The sequence below is a fragment of the Esox lucius genome, chromosome 20, assembly GCF_011004845.1.
Source record: "Esox lucius isolate fEsoLuc1 chromosome 20, fEsoLuc1.pri, whole genome shotgun sequence".
NCBI lineage: Eukaryota > Metazoa > Chordata > Actinopteri > Esociformes > Esocidae > Esox > Esox lucius.
Genome location: NC_047588.1, coordinates 17,031,325 through 17,053,212, shown reverse-complemented (window position 1 = coordinate 17,053,212; position 21,888 = coordinate 17,031,325). Strand labels below are relative to the sequence as shown.

The window sequence follows — 21,888 nt, the reverse complement described above, 5'->3', positions numbered from 1 at the left end:
TCCAAAATGTTATGTTTGCAGGGGGTGGAAGTTTGCTTTGAATGTTGTTTTGTAACTTTAATCCCCAGGTGTGTCCATTTATTTCTGGGGAGATCTTAAATAGTAGATAATCTGACTAAGAGGGGTGTTGCATCCATATAGGAATCATTCATTCATTCATTCATCTTCTTCCGCTTCATCCGGGGCTGGGTCGCAGGGGCAGCATTCTAAGCAGAGATGCCCAGACTTCCCTCTCCCCAGACACTTCCTCCAGCTCTTCCGGGGGGACACCGAGGCGTTCCCAGGCCAGCCGGGAGACATAGTCCCTCCAGCGTGTCCTAGGTCTTCCCCGGGGTCTCCTCCCGGTGGGACGGGACCGGAACACCATCCCAGGAAGGCGTTCCGGAGGCATCCGAAACAGATGCCCAAGCCACCTCAGCTGACCCCTCTCGATGTGGAGGAGCAGCGGCTCTACTCTGAGCTCCTCCCGGGTGACCGAGCTTCTCACCCTATCTGTAAGGGATCGCCCAGCCACCCTGCGGAGAAAGCTCATTTCAGCCGCCTGAATCCGGGATCTTGTCCTTTCGGTCATGACCCAAAGCTCATGACCATAGGTGAGAGTAGGAACGTAGATTGACCGGTAAATCGAGAGCTTCGCCTTGTGGCTCAGCTCTTTCTTCACCACGACAGACCGATACATCAACCGCATTACTGCAGAAGCTGCACCGATCCGTCTGTCAATCTTTCGTTCCATCCTTCCCTCACTCGTGAACAAGACCCCTAGATACTTAAACTCCTCCACTTGAGGCAGGCACTCTCCACCAACCTGAAGTGGACAAGCCACCCTTTACCGACTGAGGACCATGGCCTCCATATAGGAATCAGCTTGCTCTTATTTTATACAGTATATCAAGGAGAAAAACAAGTCAATTATCACTGAAATACTAGATTGGGACATAAGGAAAAGTGCACAGCCTTTGTGTCATCTCTCTATAGGTTTTAAATCTGGATCCTCTATCCTCTGAACGCAATGAAAACAGTCATCCATTTACCATCGCCACAAATGCCGCAGCCAACTACTTCAAGGTCTTAGATTGAGTGTTGTAACCAATTGAAATGCAAACAGCTTCGATTGCTGCTCTAACTGACAAGCCATGTCACACCCGTTACATATAAATGCCTCAGGCATGTTGATGACCAGAGGTTGAACTAAAGACATTAAACATAGGCTAAATAACATTTTGCCTAAATTACACTTTTGGAAAGGTTTGGAAATAGAACAATACTTTTAAGTAAGCTAATATTTAGTACAAAATGACATTGCCGTAATTATTTGGTATCATGTCTTTAAGCCTTAGTAATACACTTAAGACCAAATCTTTATCAGTTCATTAAGTAGAAGGTCAGTGGTCATCAGATCCAAAACCAGTGGGGAACCATCAGGGTCCTCTACACCCTCAGAGATAGATAGATACAAATCTCTATATATTTTTATATATTATAAGTTGTCATTTTGTTTTCATTGATTTAATCATTTTAGTTGTAAAATAAATTATTTTCTCATTGAATTTCTTTAGTTTGTGTTGGAAAAAGAAGGGTTGATATCCAAGAGAAAAAAATATCCAAACATTATTTTTCTTTGGTAGTCTCTTGGTAGAAATGATTTAGCGGGGCTCAACGCTCATTGGCTAGGCCCTTAGGCTTTAAATGGAAGGCACCAGCCAACTTCATTGACATTGACTTAAATTAGAGCAACATTTTGGAATGACAGTAGAATCAACCAATCACAAATTGTCTTGTAATAGATGGGACAATTGTATGACGCCTCAAGGCTCTCTTGAGGGCCTAAGTATTCGTCACTAATTCAGAACCAATAGCGAGCCTTATCTTGTTTTCTCATGCTTGAGCCCGCTTGAGCCTAGCTAGCTAGGTCGTTTTTTGCAGTAAGTGTATGTAACAATGTCGATCAATTAATCAATCAATAACATTTATTTAGAAAGCCCTTTTTACAACAGCAGTTGTCACAAAGTGCTTTACAGAGACACACCGGCCTTAAACCCCAAGGAGCAAACAATAGTAGTGTTGAATTTCAGTGGCTAGGAAAAACTCCCTAAGAAGGCCAAATTTTAGGAAGAAACCTACACAGGACCAGTCCTCTTCTGGCTGTGCCGGGTGAGATATTAAGAGTCCAATTGGAATAATTATTAAATGCATGTGGGCTAAATCCAGATGGCCTGGCTGTTAGCCCTGGCTTTGATTTCAATTGATAAAGAAATCAAATGACTAGCATTATGAACCTGCCTTTGCCCATTTCATAAATTATTAAATGATAATCATAATGGTATGTGGACATTTTATTTTCATTTAAATCTTGCATTTTTAATACAATGTGTAAAAATATTATTTCAACATTAGATCCCTGCTTGTGTGGTAAAAACAAAGGTAATGACACTGCAATTGGAAGTACTGGGTATGTGACATTTTCGTGATTTTTTTTTATTGTAGCCTGCTGGAGCTAGAACATGGAATACAGCAACTTTTTTCTCTCTGACAGCATATACTGGCCGTAAATGATGTGAGTAGTTGTCTGGTTTATTCCGCCACTATTCCTATTTTATTTTATTATGACATCAGATCTTTTTCCGCAAATGAGGAGCTCCAATAGTCACGGTTCTCCACTGCCCGAAACATTTGTTAAAAACCAGTGGCGGACCGTGACTATTGGAGCTAGGCCCTCATTTGCAGAAAATGATCTGACGTCATACATATAGATCTTACAAATGATTATATATAGAAATATATCCAGATTAGCATCTATCCTTAGGCCCATAGCAGGCATAGAGGGCCCTGATTGTTCCCCACTGTTTAAAACAGTATTGTGATGAAATGTGCATGAATAAGTCTATGAATAGGTATGGCCTTTCTCCTTGATCGATGGTCTTTACAGCAACAGATACATTACATGGTATATTGATGTGATATTGTGATATGTGATATAGGGGTCAATAAAATAAGAACAGCCATAGCTGTTCCTTCCCCACAATTAAGTGAAACCAACATGTCTAGGCTGTAGCAAGTGGCTCTAGGGCACATTGTTAAGGTGACCTTATCTGTCACACTTTTCACATGACTGTAATATTGCTCTTCAGGTAATATGTAAGAGTATCTTATCAATAGAGGTTTGAAAATGGATGATTGAAGATCTAAAACAGATCTAAAAATCTCTTGTTGAATGTTAATGTTAAGTAAATGGCCATATGAAACATATCTACTTGACAGTACAAGTCAACTTGTACCATCCTATGCAGGACTCATGGGCACTATCGCTTTCCCTTGACCAGGACACAAACTGAGCTGGTAGTGATTTAGGGGTACCATTCTACCTTTCTACATACATAATATACTACACACACAGTGCACCCTCGCGTAAGAGAAGTCGGCAATAGTAGAAGAGGAAATGCTTGCGTAGCTCATTCCTGTGTACCCTTCCTTTGAATCAGATACCCCTGGCTGAACCAGATTGCCCGGTCAGAGAGGGAACCTATGGGGAGCAAAGCTGCTGAGACAGGCACTTATAAAAATAAACAGGAGGGGTAAAAGGGGAGAGGGTTAGGGTTCGCAGTTACATTTAGCAACGATGGGGAACGATTGATTATGCAAAGAAGGAGAAGTGAGGAAGGAGGAAAAACTAAAGAGAAAGGTGAAATGAGGCTGTGAGCAACAATGAAAGGAGACGGTGTTCTGACAGAGACATATTACAGGCATTTGTTTCTTCATCAGAGGCATGACTGCTGCAGCACCAAGGAATTACAACCAACATAGATCCACTACACTACATGTGGAGGGAGGCGTGTGAGTGACAGCCTCTGGCTGCTGCAGAGTCCAGCGGCTTATTACACTGACCTTGACGATGCTAAAGTCACAGGAAATATCAACTCATGATAGCATATATAACATATCCTTTCCGAATCAAAAAGTGTAAGAATTAACATATTGTCTCTAACATGTACAACCACTTTCATGACGAGCCTTATCGCAATTTATTTTTTACTTTATTGGAATGTAATTTACCAGTTATCTGCTGATTTTGTCCTTATGTAACCATTAATTCTATTGTTCAACATATAACACTTTACCTACAGTGGATATAAAAGCCTACACACCCCTGTTAAAATGCCAGCTTCTTGTGATGTAAAAGAATGAGACAAAGATAAATCATGTCAGAACTTTTCTACCTTTAATGTGACCTATAACAAGAACAATTCAATTGAAAAACAAACTGAAATCTTTGAGGGGGAAAAATAAAAAACTCAATATTCATAACCTGGTTGCATAAGTGTGCACACCCTTAAACTAATACTCTGTTGAAGCACCTTTTGATTTTAATACAGCACTCAGTCTTTTTGGGTAGGAGTCTATTAACATGGCACATATTGACGTGGCAATATTTTCCACTCTTCTTTGCAAAAGCGCTCCAAATCTATCAGATCTCCTGTGCCCAGCCCTCTTCAGATGACCCCACATCTCTCTTCAGGTCATTGAACAGGTCCTGCCTGTAGTTCTGGGATGATCCCTCACCTTCCTCATGATCATTGATGCCCCACGAGGTGAGATCTTGCATGGAGCCCCAGACCGAGGGAGATTTACCGTCATCTTGAACTTCTTCCATTTTCTAATAATTGCGACAACAGTTGTTGCCTTCTCACTAAGCTGCTTGTCTATTGTCCTGTAGCCCATCCCAGCCTTGTGCAGGTCTACAATTTTATCCCTGATGTCCTTACACAGCTCTCTGGTCTTGGCCATTGTGGAGAGGTTGGAGTCTGTTTGATTGAGTGTGTGGACAAGTTTCTTTTATACAGGTAACGATTTCTAACAGGTGCAGTTAATACAGGTAATGAGTGGAGAACAGGAGGGCTTCTTAAAGAAAAACGAACAGGTCTGTGAGAGACGGAATTCTTACTGGTTGGTAGGTGATCAAATACTTATGTCATGCAATAAAATGCAAATGCTAATTATTTATAAAAAAATCATACAATGTGTTTTTCTGGATTTTTGTTTTAGATTCCATCTCTCACAGTTGAAGTGTACCTATGATAAAAATTAAAGACCTTTACATGCTTTGTATGTAGGAAAACCTGCAAAATCGGCAGTGTATCAAATACTTGTTCTCCCCACTGTACATCAATTTCAAAGGGAGAACCAGGGGAATCCGCAGGTCATTGCAATTTTCCGCTCAGACACCCAGGTCCTTGGATGTAGCAGAATCCATCCGGGTCCTAAGTGGCAGTTGTCTTCTCATATAGACAATCACCATGACCAAATGGTTGGAGCAACAAACTCATTAGTAAGTCTCATGGGTGTGTTTAGTTTTGCTGTGAGAAGTACACAGGCCATGCTATCAACCACAAGCTAAGGGGTCAGTGGGAAAGTACACCGGCCATGCTATCAACCACAAGCTAAGGAGACAGTGGGAAAGTACTCAGGCCATGCTATCAACCACAAGTTAAGGAGACAGTGGAAATGTACCCAGGCCATGCTATCAACCATAAGCTAAGGGGTCAGTGGAAAAGTACCCAGGCCATGCTATCAACCACAAGCTAAGGAGACAGTGGGAAAGTACACAGGCCATGCTATCAACCACAAGCTAAAGGGTCAGTGGAAATGTACCCAGGCCATGCTATCAACCACAAGCTAAGGGGTCAGTGGAAAAGTAAACAGGCCATGCTATCAACCATAAGCTAAGGAGACAGAGGGAAAGTACACAGGCCATGCTATCAACCACAAGCTAAGGGGTCAGTGGAAAAGTACACAGGCTATGCTATCAACCACAAGCTAAGGAGTGAGTGGGAAAGTACACCGGCCATGCTATCAACCACAAGCTAAGGAGACAGTGGGAAAGTACACAGGCCATGCTATCAACCACAAGCTAAGGAGACAGTGGGAAAGTACACAGGCCATGCTATCAACCACAAGCAAAGGAGACAGTGGGAAAGTACACCGACCATGCTATCAACCACAAGCTAAGGAGTAAGTGGGAAAGTACACAGGCCATGCTATCAACCACAAGCTAAGGAGTGAGTGGGAAATACACAGGCCATGCTATCAACCACAAGCTAAGGAGACAGTGGGAAAGTACACCGGCCATGCTATCAACCACAAGCAAAGGAGTGAGTGGGAAAGTACCCTCATCCGGTGCACTTACGAATACATTTGTAAACAATTACCAGCTGGAGATAAAAAAAATATGTCTATAATGAATGTCTATGTCTATAATGAATGTCTATGTCTATAATGAAAGGGTAAGCACCGTATACTGTGGGAAAATGGACTTTGAAGATCCCTAGCAATAAAATACAAGTAATACACACATTTATAAACAAAATAATCAAATCAGTAAATAATTATACATATCTTTAGTTTTTTCCACATTTTATGGAAAACTTGGTATATTTTGTAGAATCTGCATTTATGCACATTAGCACTAAAGGCACTTTTATTGGCATATCAAATCATTTTCCATAATATTTTACAACTCCATCCTACAACACATATCATAAGTATGTTTGCAAAATAGTGTGCATTTTCTCTGGTAAAATGGCCCCATATTCCTTGGCCGTATACGACCATGCAGGGCGATCATTGGATCAATGAATTCCATGAGATGGCTGCCCATACCATTATCGATCGCCCACTATGTTTAACAGTTGGTAGCAGACATTGTGGGCTGAATGCATCCTTTGGCTTTTCTCCAAACAAAAACCCATCCGGGTGTAGGAAAAAGGGTGAAAGATGACTCTTCAGACCATATTGCTTTTTACCATTACTCAGGGGTCCAGGTTTTGTGCAAGTTATGCATCTTTTTGTGTTGTCCTTGGATACAAGCTGCTTGCGAATAGCAGTCCTGACATAAATTCCAACTTTGTGAAGCTCTCAATGCACAGTTTTTGTTGAGACTGGGTCACTGAGTTGCTGAGTCAATTCTGTGGTCATTTTCGAGGCTTGGGGCATTGACCAACAATCCTGTTAATCTATCGCTGTTCGACTTGCTTCGACTTGAAGCCATTGTTCTTCTTTGCTGTTTTGTCCGTGTTCGGCACATGCTGTTAGGATTTTTTAAACTGTTCTCCTGGGAATTTTCTCAGGCCCATTTTTAATCTGAAGAATGCCACATTGTGTAGCAGCCACTGTACAGTAGTAGCCACTGTACAGTGTACAGTGGCTACTATTATTAAATTTTACAATGTGCTTAGACTACTCACATAGGAGTCATACTAAATTGTATATATATATGCTTAATAAAAACAAGTTCTATCCATCACTGGAGAGCAGTGACCAGAATATGTGAGCGTAGCTGAGCATCAGAAAATCCCACTCGTCTTCTTAGCAGTTCTTGACATTCCTGCACTCAGTGTGCTTTCTCACCACCCCATAAAAAATAGCTCTGTTCTAATAGAAAAAAACTGCCTCACCATATCACTTCATTGTTGTGTTTAAGAGAAATATTTTACAAATACCCCATCTACTTTTATGATGAATATAGGCTATCATTTAGCTTTCAGTTATGTTATTCAAGAAGTACTTAACATTGAATATCTCAATATCATAGTGTGTGCCTAAGTATACAGAAGGGTGATAAAGTAAATTAAAAATGCTGGGCAGGACCTTGCCCAGAACTACAGACTGAGTGCTACAAAGAGAAACTGGAGCTGGAGACCTGCTCTACGCTCAAGTGAAATGATGCGTGTTCCGCTCATTGCTCCATTCCATCTCCACTCTGCACACATACTCCAGCAGTGAGAAATCGTTCAGTTGGCATGTCAGCTTTAATGCCCTATTTTATGTCAATTACATCCTCAAGGTCTACATTATTTCTATACAGGGCACCTACTGGCACCCTAGGTAAATATGAACAAAAAAGTATGTGAAAAAATATTATTATCATTAAAGATTTCATCCGTTATCTTAATAAAAATAAAATTATTCAAAAACATGCATGCCACAATTATTAGCACCCCTGCATTTAGTAATTTGTGCACCTTCCCTTTGCCAAGATAGCAGATAACTCTTCCATAATATTGTCTCCTGTAATGGTAGATGAGTTTGGTGAAAACGTAGGGAAGGGATTTTAGACCATTCTTCAGATCCTTTAGACTGTTCAGATCCTTCAGAGTCCTTGGTCCTCGCCTGCATATTGCTGACCTCTGGTGTGGGGACTAATTTGACCTGCCATTGGCCCTTCCAGTGAGTGTGCAAAAATGCTGTCTCCATGAGCAAAGTGGAATCCCATGAGGAACCATGTTATTTTGCTTGGTGCAATGTAATTCTAAAGAATGGATAGCAATTGCATGCTTAACATTAATTTGTATACATCTGATTCCAAGACACCGAAATACCTCACAAATTATGTTTTTAACTGTTTCTGAAGTCTCTTGAAATGGAACAGGAGGGATTTGTTCATTTAAATGTTAAGCTTTTTCTATTATTAATCTCACGGATGACAATAGAGTTTCCGCTTTTCCTCCATTTCAGCTAATCTAAATGGCTGTACACTTCAGGTGTTCTCTTGATTGATGTACAACGTCTTCCAAATCTGCAAATTAACTGGGCAAGTGAAGGGAATTTGTACATTAGGAATCTCAGAATTCAGCCAATTTGTTCATCAGTGACCTCAGCATGAACCAGCAGAAATTCGTCATTTGTGGATGTTGCCTCGCCAGACTACTGAACTTATGACTGCAAAATACTGATTTGTCCAAAGCACAGTATGGAATGCTTGTGGTTATTTCACGCATGCTGTTGTTTAATGACAGATCAAAGGCACCATTTATGTTTATGTAGTCTGTCCACCAGAGATTTGTACCCAGCGCTAACTTTTCCCGAACTAGAGGTTCACCACTATTTTTTTCACACAAATCTCTGTTCCATGTACACTTTATTGCAATACTACTCACAACCCTCTCTGTAAAGTACAATTGTCATGATCTTGTCATTCAATAACCAAATTCAAAATGGCGCAATTCTAACATTCTTAACAACATAATCAGTCAACAAGCAATCAAGATTTTTTGGTGTGAATTAAAAGGGCCACAGGTAATCCCATCTGTGTTTAGGAATGGCTTTCTCAGAGAGGAAGAGGAAGAATGAGTGGAGCTGGATAAAGGACAGGATTAGGAAGGACAACCATGATCTCAATATTTATTTTTGTAAATTATACACTATGGACACCATTTTATGGTTGTAGAACATGAATGATTTCTGAGGACCAAGAACCAACCATTGTCAACATGGTTGTGGAAAACAGTTGTATACATTTAAAGACATCCACTCCAGAAGAATACTTCAAGACAATGGCACTTTTCAATGTAAACAAACCATCAGAACCTAGCCTAAGATGTAACTGAAGATCTCTGTTCCAGATCAGACTTAGTATGTTGTGGCTGAGGCAGAATTTACGTTTGTATGAATATAATTCCAGTCTCAAAACACATCCTTTTCCCCTCTTGTCTTTCTGGGCAACATTTGTAGTATTGGGCAAAATTGTAAGTATTGGTGAATTATAGTACAACCCCCCCCCCCCCCCCGTGTTACCCTCTAGACATAATTTAGTCTATAATATCATGCAAAGTGCAACATTTATATAATACAGTTTTCAATTCTTCTCAAGAGTGTGCAATGAATATTCAGTAGTATCATTGTACAGTATTTGATGCTTTTATGTGACTTTAGAGGGGAAAGATAATACGGTTTTGTCTGCTGTTTGGTCAATATTGTGGGTTTGGTCAAATGGTGTGAGCTTTGAAATGTTACAGTTCCAAATTTTGGAATTTAGTTACATGGTTTTGTGTCTGTTGCTCATAGAACAGGTTTTTAGCGATTGCTGTAATATAAAAAATGTAAATGTGTTAGGGTGTTAGCTCTGCCTTCAACAAGGTAGAACTGCTTGTAGAACAGGATTCTACAGTAGATTCAAAAGAATAACTTATACGTTTAATTGTACATTTTTATAAAGTGGATGTAGACATTGATTTACATAAATGTGTTGATTACATGAATAATGACATTGTCAAAAATATAATTGGATGTCCCATACTACAAATAACAGACCATGGCCAGTATGTATTATGTTTCAACCTTGACAATAAAACAAATGGACAAGATTGTTTCAACCAGAGTTATTTTCCATTCTTGTTGTTAGCACCACTATGAGAGTAGTGGGATGTGTGATTACAAACATGGAGGACATACTTGCTACCTCTCCAAACAAATAATCATGTTAAAACCTACTTTTGTCCATTGTTGCTTCACTGACAGGCTCTTTACTAAGGATGTTAGTGGACAATACGTTAGTGCAGTTATATACACTTAAGGTAACCCACTCCATGAAAAAAATATGTTCTCATGTTGACAGGCTGCCATCTCTCCTAATTTCCAGCCAACTGTGCCAACATGCTCTATTTCCATCGCCTCACATTAAGCAGGTGAGAAAATGAGCTCCCAATCAATTTACTAGATGAAAACACAGGGGTCCTGTTTACCCATCTCTCTCTCACGGACTAAGATACTGTCATCTGTTTACCACAGGAAGAAGGATGCACTGGTCCTGAGGGAGGAAACAAGCTGAGCCGGAACAGAAAGCCACAACCGATACAACCGACACCAGCACACACACAGTATTCACACACAGGCATTCTTTATACATAAACACACACACACACTCAATAGCAGACAGTGAAGAAAGTCATCCTAATGCAACACAATACATTTGTGATCAGCAGTATGAAAACTCTATAGTGAGGAAAAATAATACAAATGAATATGATCAGCCTTGAGGCCAACCCCTACCAAAAAGACCAGAGTCAGTAGCTGCCTCTGCATTCCCACTATCACATTAGTGATAGCAAAATGTTTGCTGCATTTCAATGAGGAAACATTTAATTTGTGAGGTTTTTAGTAGAATAACCCTAAGAGGGGAGAAAGGCCTTATAGAAACAGTCAGGACAGATAATGAACCATTAGAAAAACTATGGTCAGTCTCAACGAAGCCGCCGTCTCAGAGAAGAGCATACATGTGGTCATGTAGTCACAAAAAGCATATTTTTCGTCATCTGTATTTTCTCGGTTATCTGATCATGCTCCTTAATGATATAATGGATTCCATTGATAAACACGGTATATATGAATGAATGCCCAATACTGCCTGTCTCTCACACACAGTGAGTAGACATGCTAGGCAATCAGGATTACTCAGCTACTACTTATGTGGCTGTCGTAATGCCAAATTTTATACATTTATTTTGGAGGTCAGATTTCCTACACTTTGTCTGGTGCAGTGACCAGATCTGGGAAATGGCCAGAGCGCCTTCTAGTGGATAGAAATTAAAAACCCTTTATTTGGATTTGGAAAATGTCTGGCATGGGGTTCTTCTGGTATTTTCACTGAATGGTTAGTAGAACAATAACACCACAATAACAAAGCAATAAAGTAATAAAATGTTTTATGAACTAAATTAATTTATTATGAAATGGTGCAATGCTGCTTTGATGATCAATACAGTGATACAAAATAATAATACACTTGGGTAGCCAATTAAGTTCCTGTTTTCAAATCCAGAGATAATATATATTTGCCCTTGAATTGGGTGTATAACCTGTTGGCTCAGATGATTAAGGGGCTGGATAAATGAAAAGTGGTTCTTCAGACACTAATGTTTGCCTAACACCAAAGGAAGTTGATAATCACCACTGCTGTGCTGCTTATCCAATTGTTTCCACGGTTACACATTTTTTCATTTAAAACTTTCTAAAGCTTCTAACATACATAGCCAAGACGGGCGAAGATCCCTCTTCCAGGTTGACAAAACATAACATCACTGGGACAGTGAACCGATGTCTGTCTATGATTTAGGCGTTAGTTGACTGAGAGGTTCGATGACAAAGGTGCAGAGGAGACCCCAGTGGTCACTTATAAAGCGGTCACACTCCAACCTCTCCAGGCCAACTAGAGTCAAGCCATCAGGGCTGACCTTTGACCCCTCGCCAGCCTGCCTCAGAAAGAGGCGGTCGAAGCGCAGGCGTGCGGGGAAAGGGAGTTCTTTGTTGTCATTAGTGATGCAATCCCAGGTGTAGCGGCAGTCCTGTGGTTGGCCCAGGGACTCCCATATGTCACAGATGCCCTCAGGTAGGCCACCCAGATTGTTCACCTGGAAACACACAGACCGGTTGAAGGCATGAACAATGATGTACATGTGAAACCCTCCCCACTCTCTCACCTCCCAGTCCCTGAGGTTGGTGTCTCCCCCAAAGATGACGTTGTGGTCCTGGGGCTGCTCACTCATTGTTCTCCACAACACCCTCAGCTGGTTCTGGCGTTCTGAGGTACTCTTCTTCATGCTCTCCATGTGGGATGTCATCACACACAGTGGTTGGCCCAGGAAAGAGACCTGGCCCACGACAGACACCCAGCAGAGACATGGGGTCAGGGCACAGTCTATAGGTGGAACTGACCACGACAGACACCCAGCAGAGACATGGGGTCAGGGCACAGTCTATAGGTGGAACTGACCACGACAGACACCCAGCAGAGACATGGGGTCAGGGCACAGTCTATAGGTGGAACTGACCACGACAGACACCCAGCAGAGACATGGGGTCAGGGCACAGTCTATAGGTGGAACTGACCACGACAGACACCCAGCAGAGACATGGGGTCAGGGCACAGTCTATAGGTGGAACTGACCACGACAGACACCCAGCAGAGACATGGGGTCAGGGCACAGTCTATAGGTGGAACTGACCACGACAGACACCCAGCAGAGACATGGGGTCAGGGCACAGTCTATAGGTGGAACTGACCACGACAGACACCCAGCAGAGACATGGGGTCAGGGCACAGTCTATAGGTGGAACTGACCACGACAGACACCCAGCAGAGACATGGGGTCAGGGCACAGTCTATAGGTGGAAGTTATCAATGTTCACCCAAAATACAGAAACATTCAGTAGGCCAATGTTTTAGGGAGAAAAGTACATATTTCTTGACTAAAATTACCTGAAGTAATTTTTACTTGAATAACACTTTCAAAATGACCATAGTGTGCAGATTTCTGAACCATGCACTCAATAGTTTCTGAGCAGTGAGAGGCCTGCATCCAGTCAAGGAAAGGAATCACGTGGCCTCCATTTGCAGCTGTTTCAGTACAATACTACAGGGACAGACAAACAGTGGGCAGACTGAACTCATTTCAAAGTATTGGAGGTTTAGGATTTTGAAATCTAATAGAATGAGATTTTTTTTTTAAAGGTAGAGAGTGTGTTCTTACATTGGCCACAAGCAGGTTTCTCCTCATTTTTGTATTTGGATAATTCACTATGCTACTCCCCAAAAGTTGAACTCTGGACTTCCTCAGCAGTATGGCAGTGAAATAACTTTTGTCACTTCCTGTGAGGGACAAACAACATAGTAATTGCATGCAGTCACATCATGCCCAACATATTTAAATTCATACTGAAAATATATATATTTCTAATGTAATGTTTTATTATAATGTAATACCTCAAAGAAAAACAGATGTGTTCTCCCTAGTCATAAACTCAACAACACGAGGAAAAGGTGAAGGGGTCGGAGTACTTTCCGAGGGCACTTGCTTAATCATGCCCAATCAATCAAGTCCTAGACATCTCAAGATTGTTTAAAGGGCATAGAACGCATCTATGCTTAATTGGGTGTTTCATGTCATAGAGTCTGAATATTTAAGTACATTATATATTTAAGTTATTCTTCTTCTATAAATTGGCACACATTTCTAAAAAGGTGTTTTCACTTTCTCATTATGAGGTACTGTGTTAAGATTGATGGGAGGGAAAATCTATGTATAATTATTCATAAATAAGATCTATAACACACTAAAATGTAGAGAGAGTGAAGTTGCCTGAATACTTCTTGAAGGTACTGTATATAGCACATAAATGACAAATCTGCTCAATGATAATCATTGATGAAAATGTGTTTTTATAATGTTATTAGGTATTGTAGTAAATTACCCCTGTTGCAGGAGACTTTCATTTACTGTGTTGACCAAGGGTCTGTTTATTTATGTTCAGTTCTGTTGAGTCCAGCTCTCTTTCAATCCTTTCATCTATTTATCTTCCCTCTGAGCTGCTGTGGTCACTGTCCCAGTACTTATTCCTCTACTGCACACATTTATAGGTTTTATGGCACATTTTTCGAACATTAAGGTTTTATGAATTTATCAAAAATAAAAAGGGATACTTACTTAAATTAAACAAACAGTTTTTTGGGGGTTACTTCAGGTCAATATTGTGCAACTAAAACACCAAGGATAAAATTATATTTTCAAGACATTAAGTGAAATATGTTAAAAACAAGCATTATTGTTATTAGAAAATGTGTTCCAAATGTAGTAGTTGTTGTAAAGAACAGTGAACAATTATCATTTCTCCCGAATCCTTAAACTACAGACACCCTAGAGGCATTTTTTTGATCATGGTGGTTTATTAAATTCTCCCAAATTTTGATAACTTTGCTAATCAATTAATGTCTGGTGAAATAATAAGTTAACAATGTGTAATAATACATATGAAGTTCATTTACAATACATTAAGTCTCCTTCAAGTGATTTTGACCAGATAGATGTAACTCACCATGCACTCACCAAAGATTGTACCACGTACTGTCAGGAAAGGTGCTCAGTTAAATAGGAGGTTCTTCCTGAAACTTACCCGGCAACACATGATATGGCTTCAGAACCTGTTGTAAAACCTGGTATGTTGGGGAAATAACCTCTTGTAGTAGCACAATGTCAGGATGATACCTTGAAAACATGAGAAAAACATGAAGTCAAAATGTTGTTATTTCTTAATGAAACATAATGAAGCATGTTGTGTTGTTACGTAACTGGCAATTAAACATTTAAAATTGTTTTAGATGGATAGAAAGATTCAAACATACAGTTTTCTACTGGAAGGTACACAGCATTCACTCAGTGACAAATGTGAATGAGAAAATTGGGCAGAATATTTATCTAGGACAAACTTCAAACGCAGTAGGCCGAAATCACATTAACTGTGACAACTATCTCCCTCCAATTGGTCACAGATTGTCACCACTCAGCAACTATCATATTGACAACAGGATGAAATGTGCTGGGTTGATGTTTGCTTACTTGATAATGTAGTCCAGTAGCTTTGAGCAACGCTCCTTGATATCGTCCATATCCAGGCCGTCTATGTTCCAGGTCAGAAGGCTGAGTTTGTTCGGATCGCCCTTATTCTTTGGTTTGTCTTCATCTGGAGATGACAGTGATGACTGATCTGGAGATGTCTTTTGTTGAGATGACTGATCCAGGGATAAGCTTACTGGAGATCCCTGATCTGGGTGTGGCTGGTCCTTTGATTGGGTCAGGTGAGGATCGTCTATGGGTGGTTGGGCTAGATAAGGGTGCATTAAATTGGGTTGCTCTGGTTGGGCTTGACTGGATAGCTCTGAAGGGAGCGTGACTGGGTGTTGTGTTCCTACAGGAGGTTGGGGAGGGTTACATTTTGCTGGTTGCTTCAGGATAGTAGTTTGCTCTGGCAAATGTTTCCCTTGATCAAACTGCTGTAAGGGTGGGGTTTCAGGTTGCACTGATTGGGCAACGTCAGATTCCTTTGGCTGTGGTTGATCCAAGCTAGACCGCACTACGATATTTTTCTGCTTATGCTCCATCTTCTCAGATCTGCTCTCTTTCTTTGTCTTTTCTTCTTTCAGCCCTTGGATCTGTCAAGGGCAAAACTGTGAACAAGGCCATCTAGCAATTCATAGATACTGAGGTCATAAGTCGCAGACAGAAAACACCACAATTATACAATACAAACATGCCCTTCCATAAAAAATTTGTTTTAAACAGTCAGACCCCTCATCTGACCCATAACAAATAAAAAAACAAATATATTTTATATATATATAAAACACTCCCAAATACATTGTGGACATTGCAAACATGTTTTAAATCCTAAAAAGTCTACATGTCCAATGGTAAACAAAATAAGGGACATTCACAGTTCTTCATTTGTGGAGAGACCAGCTTTTTGAAGCCCTGCTTTTAGGAGGCAGAAATCAAGTCTGGCTTTGGTTTACTGTAGATGGGTAAGAGTGATTTGTTTCTGTGCCAGACAAATCTGTACTTCTGCTCTTTCGGTTTCTCACTTATAGTAATTAGTATACAGTGATAAATGATAGTTAAAATTAAATATATGATTTTGGTTGGTATTTTCAGCTGTTTGGGGGATTATTTTATTATTTTATTTTACCTTACTGTACTGAAAGGCTTAACAGGTAGCCTAAAGCCTACTTTCTCTATTTTATCACTGAAACGGTTAAACAAAACCGGAATCAGGAAAAAATATATTTTTTTTTATCCATAAACCAAACCTTAACCCTAACCTTAACTCCAGTGCTGTGATACCTAACTTTAACCCCAGCACTTTGATACATAACCCTAACCAAACCTTAACCTAACCATTTTCATTTTATAACCTTACCCCAAACCTTAACCCTAACCCCAGTGCTGTGATACCTAACATTAACTGTAACGTTAAAATGCATTCATTGTATATTGTAGCGACCTTGGTAAGGCCATTACTCATCCACCAAATGATTTTGTCCCGATATGGAGCAGTGGGTAGGATGCCCAACTGTAGAGCTGAATATTGCCGGTTCGAGACAATTTTAACAGAATGGTTAAAATTAAGAGACCACTGCAAATTGAACACTTCTGTTGCTCACTCAAAACTTTCCTTTTCAACTTTTTTGGAAAGGAAAGAAAAAGGTGCAGTGGTCTCCAAAACATTTCTGGAGCTGTATATTGTATTTGCAATCATATCTACGTGTAATCATTGTAATGAATGACATGGTCTGTTTTCATCTGCATAATCTGTACTCATAGAACCAATGTTCATTTTGGTAAATTACCACTCAACTTTGCTTTGACAATGAAGAATTTCTTCACCTCCCAAACAATTGCATTATTTACCCACCCTGATCAAATTTACAAATAGCGGTCTGTACTTTTGAACACTTTCATTTTGGTAGCACTGTAAGGGGATGGATTCTCCATAAGGTATATGTCCACATCCCCTAAGTTGCAGGGATGTCGCTGTTTTTAATGATGTAAATAATGCAGCAGGTGCTGTGTATGGGTCACAAGTGCCTAAGACTTGCAGTTTGTCTGTATTGCTTTGTTTTTCATGTTTTGTGAGGTGATCTAAACAATTTGACCGGCTGGTGCACTAGCTCCATAGAATTCTCAGATTTAGCCACCATGTTTTAACAATATTTTGCCCGCCAGGTTGTCAGAGCAATCACATGACTGAAAACTATTAATGATACGTTTTAGTAGAGTTTGTAACCTATACGTTTTCAGCACATTTTAATGTAACATATCATACGAAATCAGATGCCATAGATTTACGTGAAATAGTTTAAGTATTCCAGTGAGACCAGGTTGCGAGGTCATGATCCGGTCCTGACTGTAAACTGTGTCAGGGAGTCACAGTTGTTGTTACGGGTTTTTACTGACACCTGCTGTCCTGTTTATGTAGGTGTTGATGCAGTCAGAAAAGGCAGATACGCGAAAGAACACCAGTCTCCTGTAATAATATGATCATTTTAGAGATTTTGATATTTTTTTGATATTACATTGATATTAGTAGGCCTACTATACTCCCCGCCCTGAGAAGTAGCTCATTCATGAATCATACCCACCATACTAGCACCAAACAAAAGAGAATATTGTATAACAGTTAACCTGTTACTTTTGCTAAACTTATCTGGCTTGTCACTTAACCTACCTTTACATTAAGTTTTTTTCTTGTCGCCCATCGCTGATCACTGTTTCAATTTTATGCAGCTGTTTATCCTAGACCTAGACACAAGAAACTGTATTTGTTACTAATGCATAGATCGAAAAAGACGTTCTGTCCGTTAGGCTGTTACTTGTGTCCAATTTCTTTCTGCAGCTATAGTAACTCCGATTCAGAATATACCAATATTCAGCTAGGTAGATTGTGGATTGTTATGGAAGTTCGGTCTCGTCATCAAATTCTCGTTTCATCGAAACTGAAAGAATATCTCTGTCAGGGGCGGTGCCATAGAAATTAAAGGTCTACAATAATAATAACAATAATATAAATAATTGGGATTATTTCTAGAATGCCTATTCAGATTAGATCAGTTATGTTTACATTATAATATAGACAATAATATCACTGTCTTTTTTATAACGTTTGTCCCCTCCCCTCTTATGTCCCGCAGGATGGCTAGACACCGAAATCAGGGGGGGATTCTATCAAGGCAAATAAAGGAAAAATCCAGGCTTATTTTAATAAATCTCGGTAATTTAAGTGAGTGTTTCGTTCCATTAATCTGGTTTATAGCAGTCCCTGCTCAGTAACCAAGGTAATTTAATCTGCGTCTTGTGAGCAACATTAAAGAAACACTTCCGGGTCACGAAAATCTGGAATTTTTCTAAATAAAAGGGACTAACGTATTACTTCAAAACTGAGATAAATTGAGTTTATTAATTGTTTAAAAAATGTACCTCTCAAAACATTAACAACAATTCAAATATGATCATATTTAAGATACATTTCGATAAAAACTGGTTATTAAAACACGTTCCAAGGGCAAAATTCAGACGATGCCAATGACTGAATATGGAATACATATTGCCTCATAGCTCAAACTATTGAATATTCCACAGAGAAAGCAAAGTAGGAAATGTTCAGGAGAATGTGTAAAGTAAGCCAAACCTGTCTAATTACGGGGAATGGTGTAATACATCTAGCAACACAATATATCCACAACCCTCTTTTTCCACAATGTAACTCAATGGATATGAAATACATACACTCACCTAAAGGATTATTAGGAACACCTGTTCAATTTCTCATTAATGCAATTATCTAATCAACCAATCACATGGCAGTTGCTTAAATGCATTTAGGGGTGTGGTCCTGGTCAAGACAATCTCCTGAACTCCAAACTGAATGTCAGAATGGGAAAGAAAGGTGATTTAAGCAATTTTGAGCGTGGCATGGTTGTTGGTGCCAGACGGGCCGGTCTGAGTATTTCACCATTTGCTCAGTTACTGGGATTTTCACGCACAACCATTTCTAGGGTTTATAAAGAATGGTGTGAAAAGGGAAAAATATCCAGTATGTGGCAGTCTTGTGGGCGAAAATGCCTTGTTGATGCTAGAGGTCAGGGGAGAATGGGCCGACTGATTCAAGCTGATAGAAGAGCAACTTTGAATGAAATAACCACTCATTACAACCAAGGTACGCAGCAAAGCATTTGTGAAGCCACAACACGCACAACCTTGAGGCGGATGGGCTACAACAGCAGAAGACCCCACCACTCATCTCCACTACAAATAGGAAAAAGAGGCTACAATTTGCACGAGCTCACCAAAATTGGACAGTTGAAGACTGGAAGAATGTTGCTTGGTCTGATGAGTCTCGATTTCTGTTGAGACATTCAGATGGTAGAGTCAGAATTTGGCGTAAACAGAATGAGAACATGGATCCATCATGCCTTGTTACCACTGTGCAGGCTGGTGGTGGTGGTGTAATGGTGTGGGGGATGTTTTCTTGGCGCACTTTAGGCCCCTTACTGCCAATTGGGCATCGTTTAAATGCCACAGCCTACCTTAGCATTGTTTCTGACCATGTCCATCCCTTTATGACCACCATGTACCCATCCTCTGATGGCTACTTCCAGCAGGATAATGCACCATGTCACAAAGCTCAAATCATTTCAAATTGGTTTCTTGAACATGACATTGAGTTCACTGTACTGAAATGGCCCCCACAGACACCAGATCTCAACCCAATAGAGCATCTTTGGGATGTGGTGGAACGGGAGCTTCGTGCCCTGGATGTGCATCCCACAAATCTCCATCAACTACAAGATGCTATCCTATCAATATGGGCCAACATTTCTAAAGAATGCTTTCAGCACCTTGTTGAATCAATGCCACGTAGAATAAAGGCAGTTCTGAAGGCAAAAGGGGGTCAAACACAGTAGTGGTATGGTGTTCCTAATAATCCTTAAGGTGAGTGTACACTAAGCAAAGTGTCAAAATCGATACATTTAATATTATTAAAATCGCGTTTTACCTCGGAGTTCTATTTTGAAGGCAAAATCCGAAAACCGGAAGTCTTATTGTTGCTACGGAATCTCTAATGTTACCAGCATGACGCTATTCCTCTGAACTAGCCTGCTCCCTCGCAGGCTAACTTTCAAGCTTAATTTAGCTGTTTCGAATGTTCTGTGTATTTTCTCACTCGTATCACTTTTTTCCTTGTCCATGTTAGGAAACATAAGTTCAGACTTTTTTCTCAGACTTTTTTTTGTCATTGTGACCAAGCATGAATTCACATGTTTCATTTAGTTCCAAAGAACATATCAATAGAAATAAACAAGATAAGAAAAGCATGGCTTACCAATTCCATTGTCTTCAAAAGCCTATAGTTAATTGACATAGGCCAAGAATATGGCTGAATCTCAAATCGCATACTACATACAGTACGTACTTCATGGATGATGGCAAACTACGTACTGTATCGGGACTGAGTGAGACCTACCTTGTCATAATATTGTGTCTCAACATTACATTTTGTCACACATTAACATCACGCCAAATTTGAATATTTAGCTAGACACCATTAATCATGTTAAACTGACGAATATTTCTTGTGCATCTGAACTGAACTGTATGGCTTTTGTCACAGGCCGTTTTAAAAGCATATAATCCAGTAATACTCGTATTTTAGTACTTGGAATAGTCATAAGAATTGAGCAATTGCTAGCAAGACTAAAGACGAACTTTACGCTGCCAAAGCAATTTCATTTTTAAGGTTTCCACACAGGTAATTTCTCACACTGTTCATATTTCCAACACTAGAGGTGCTCTCTCAAAAATCAAATAGCTACTTTTTGTGACTACAAGTTCTATGGTCAACTTCCTGTTCACATGTGATCAAGATCACTCTAATCTGATGTGAGAACAAGTTTCTTATTTTTCCCCTTCAAAAGAAAAAATGTGCCACTTGTAGAAAATTATAATTTTTAACTGAGTAGAGGAGACAATAACATGTCTTTTGATACTTTATCTGCAGTCCTATGTTGAGCTAAACTAGAGATTTAGACAACATTAACACGCATGTCAGTTTGGGGCAAGTTGTCTCAACGACCTTGGGGCAAGTTTTCACTTGCCCCTGTATACACAGACACATAGAACATGCTCAAAAACCATTGTAATACTTTTTAATCAGCTCTGATAATATTATTAAATGTTACTGTAAATTGATTATTATTTAGATGTATAGTTTGAAGCAGCTGATATTTCCCTGGACTACCCTACACAAGACAGGCTCTGGCACGTCTGTGTGTTTGTGTGTGTGTCTACTAACACACTGCTTGCCTACTGTAAGAGACAGTATATCCACACATACACTACTTCATACGCTGTCATTAATTTAGAGTGATGTTATGAATTGCATTGTGGAAACCAGGATAGTAGATGGGGGGGGGGGGTGTAATAAGCCTGTAATGAATATGCAATTGCGATGAGGAAATGTGTTTTGGAACGTAGGAAGGAAGGAAGGAATGAAAAAAGTGGGGAAGGAAAGAAAGATTGTAAAATATTATAAAAGAAAGACAGAGAATTACAGCACACCACCTGACAATGCTAAAGGCTATGAGGCAGGTGAAGTTGCAGTTGCTATGACAGCATTATTGTTTTGATTGACAGACATGATTTGCCAGATCCTCTAGGCATGATTGTTTTCATTTTGAGTTCTTTAATGAAGTTTAATTTGGTTTAAATTTGAAATCAATATTCACAATGA

General features: G+C 39.8%; 1 protein-coding gene across 2 annotated transcripts; it reads right to left on the bottom strand.

Moving 5' to 3' along the window:
* Positions 1-11,457: 11,457 nt before the first annotated feature.
* LOC105019233 (tyrosyl-DNA phosphodiesterase 2) lies at positions 11,458-18,139 on the bottom strand. Of its 2 annotated transcripts, XM_010885253.4 has the most exons (6): positions 17,827-18,124; positions 15,162-15,754; positions 14,719-14,810; positions 13,299-13,417; positions 12,249-12,419; positions 11,458-12,179 (listed from the first exon to the last, which is right to left on the bottom strand). In XM_010885253.4, exons 2-6 carry the CDS (start codon positions 15,701-15,703, stop codon positions 11,874-11,876), a joined length of 1,230 nt encoding a protein of 409 aa, XP_010883555.2. In that variant the 5' UTR covers positions 15,704-15,754; positions 17,827-18,124; the 3' UTR covers positions 11,458-11,873. The 2 variants fall into 2 exon arrangements, with proteins under 2 accessions (XP_010883555.2, XP_010883556.2); XM_010885254.4 differs by lacking the exon at positions 12,249-12,419 and having other exon boundaries at positions 17,827-18,139.
* Positions 18,140-21,888: the final 3,749 nt, after the last annotated feature.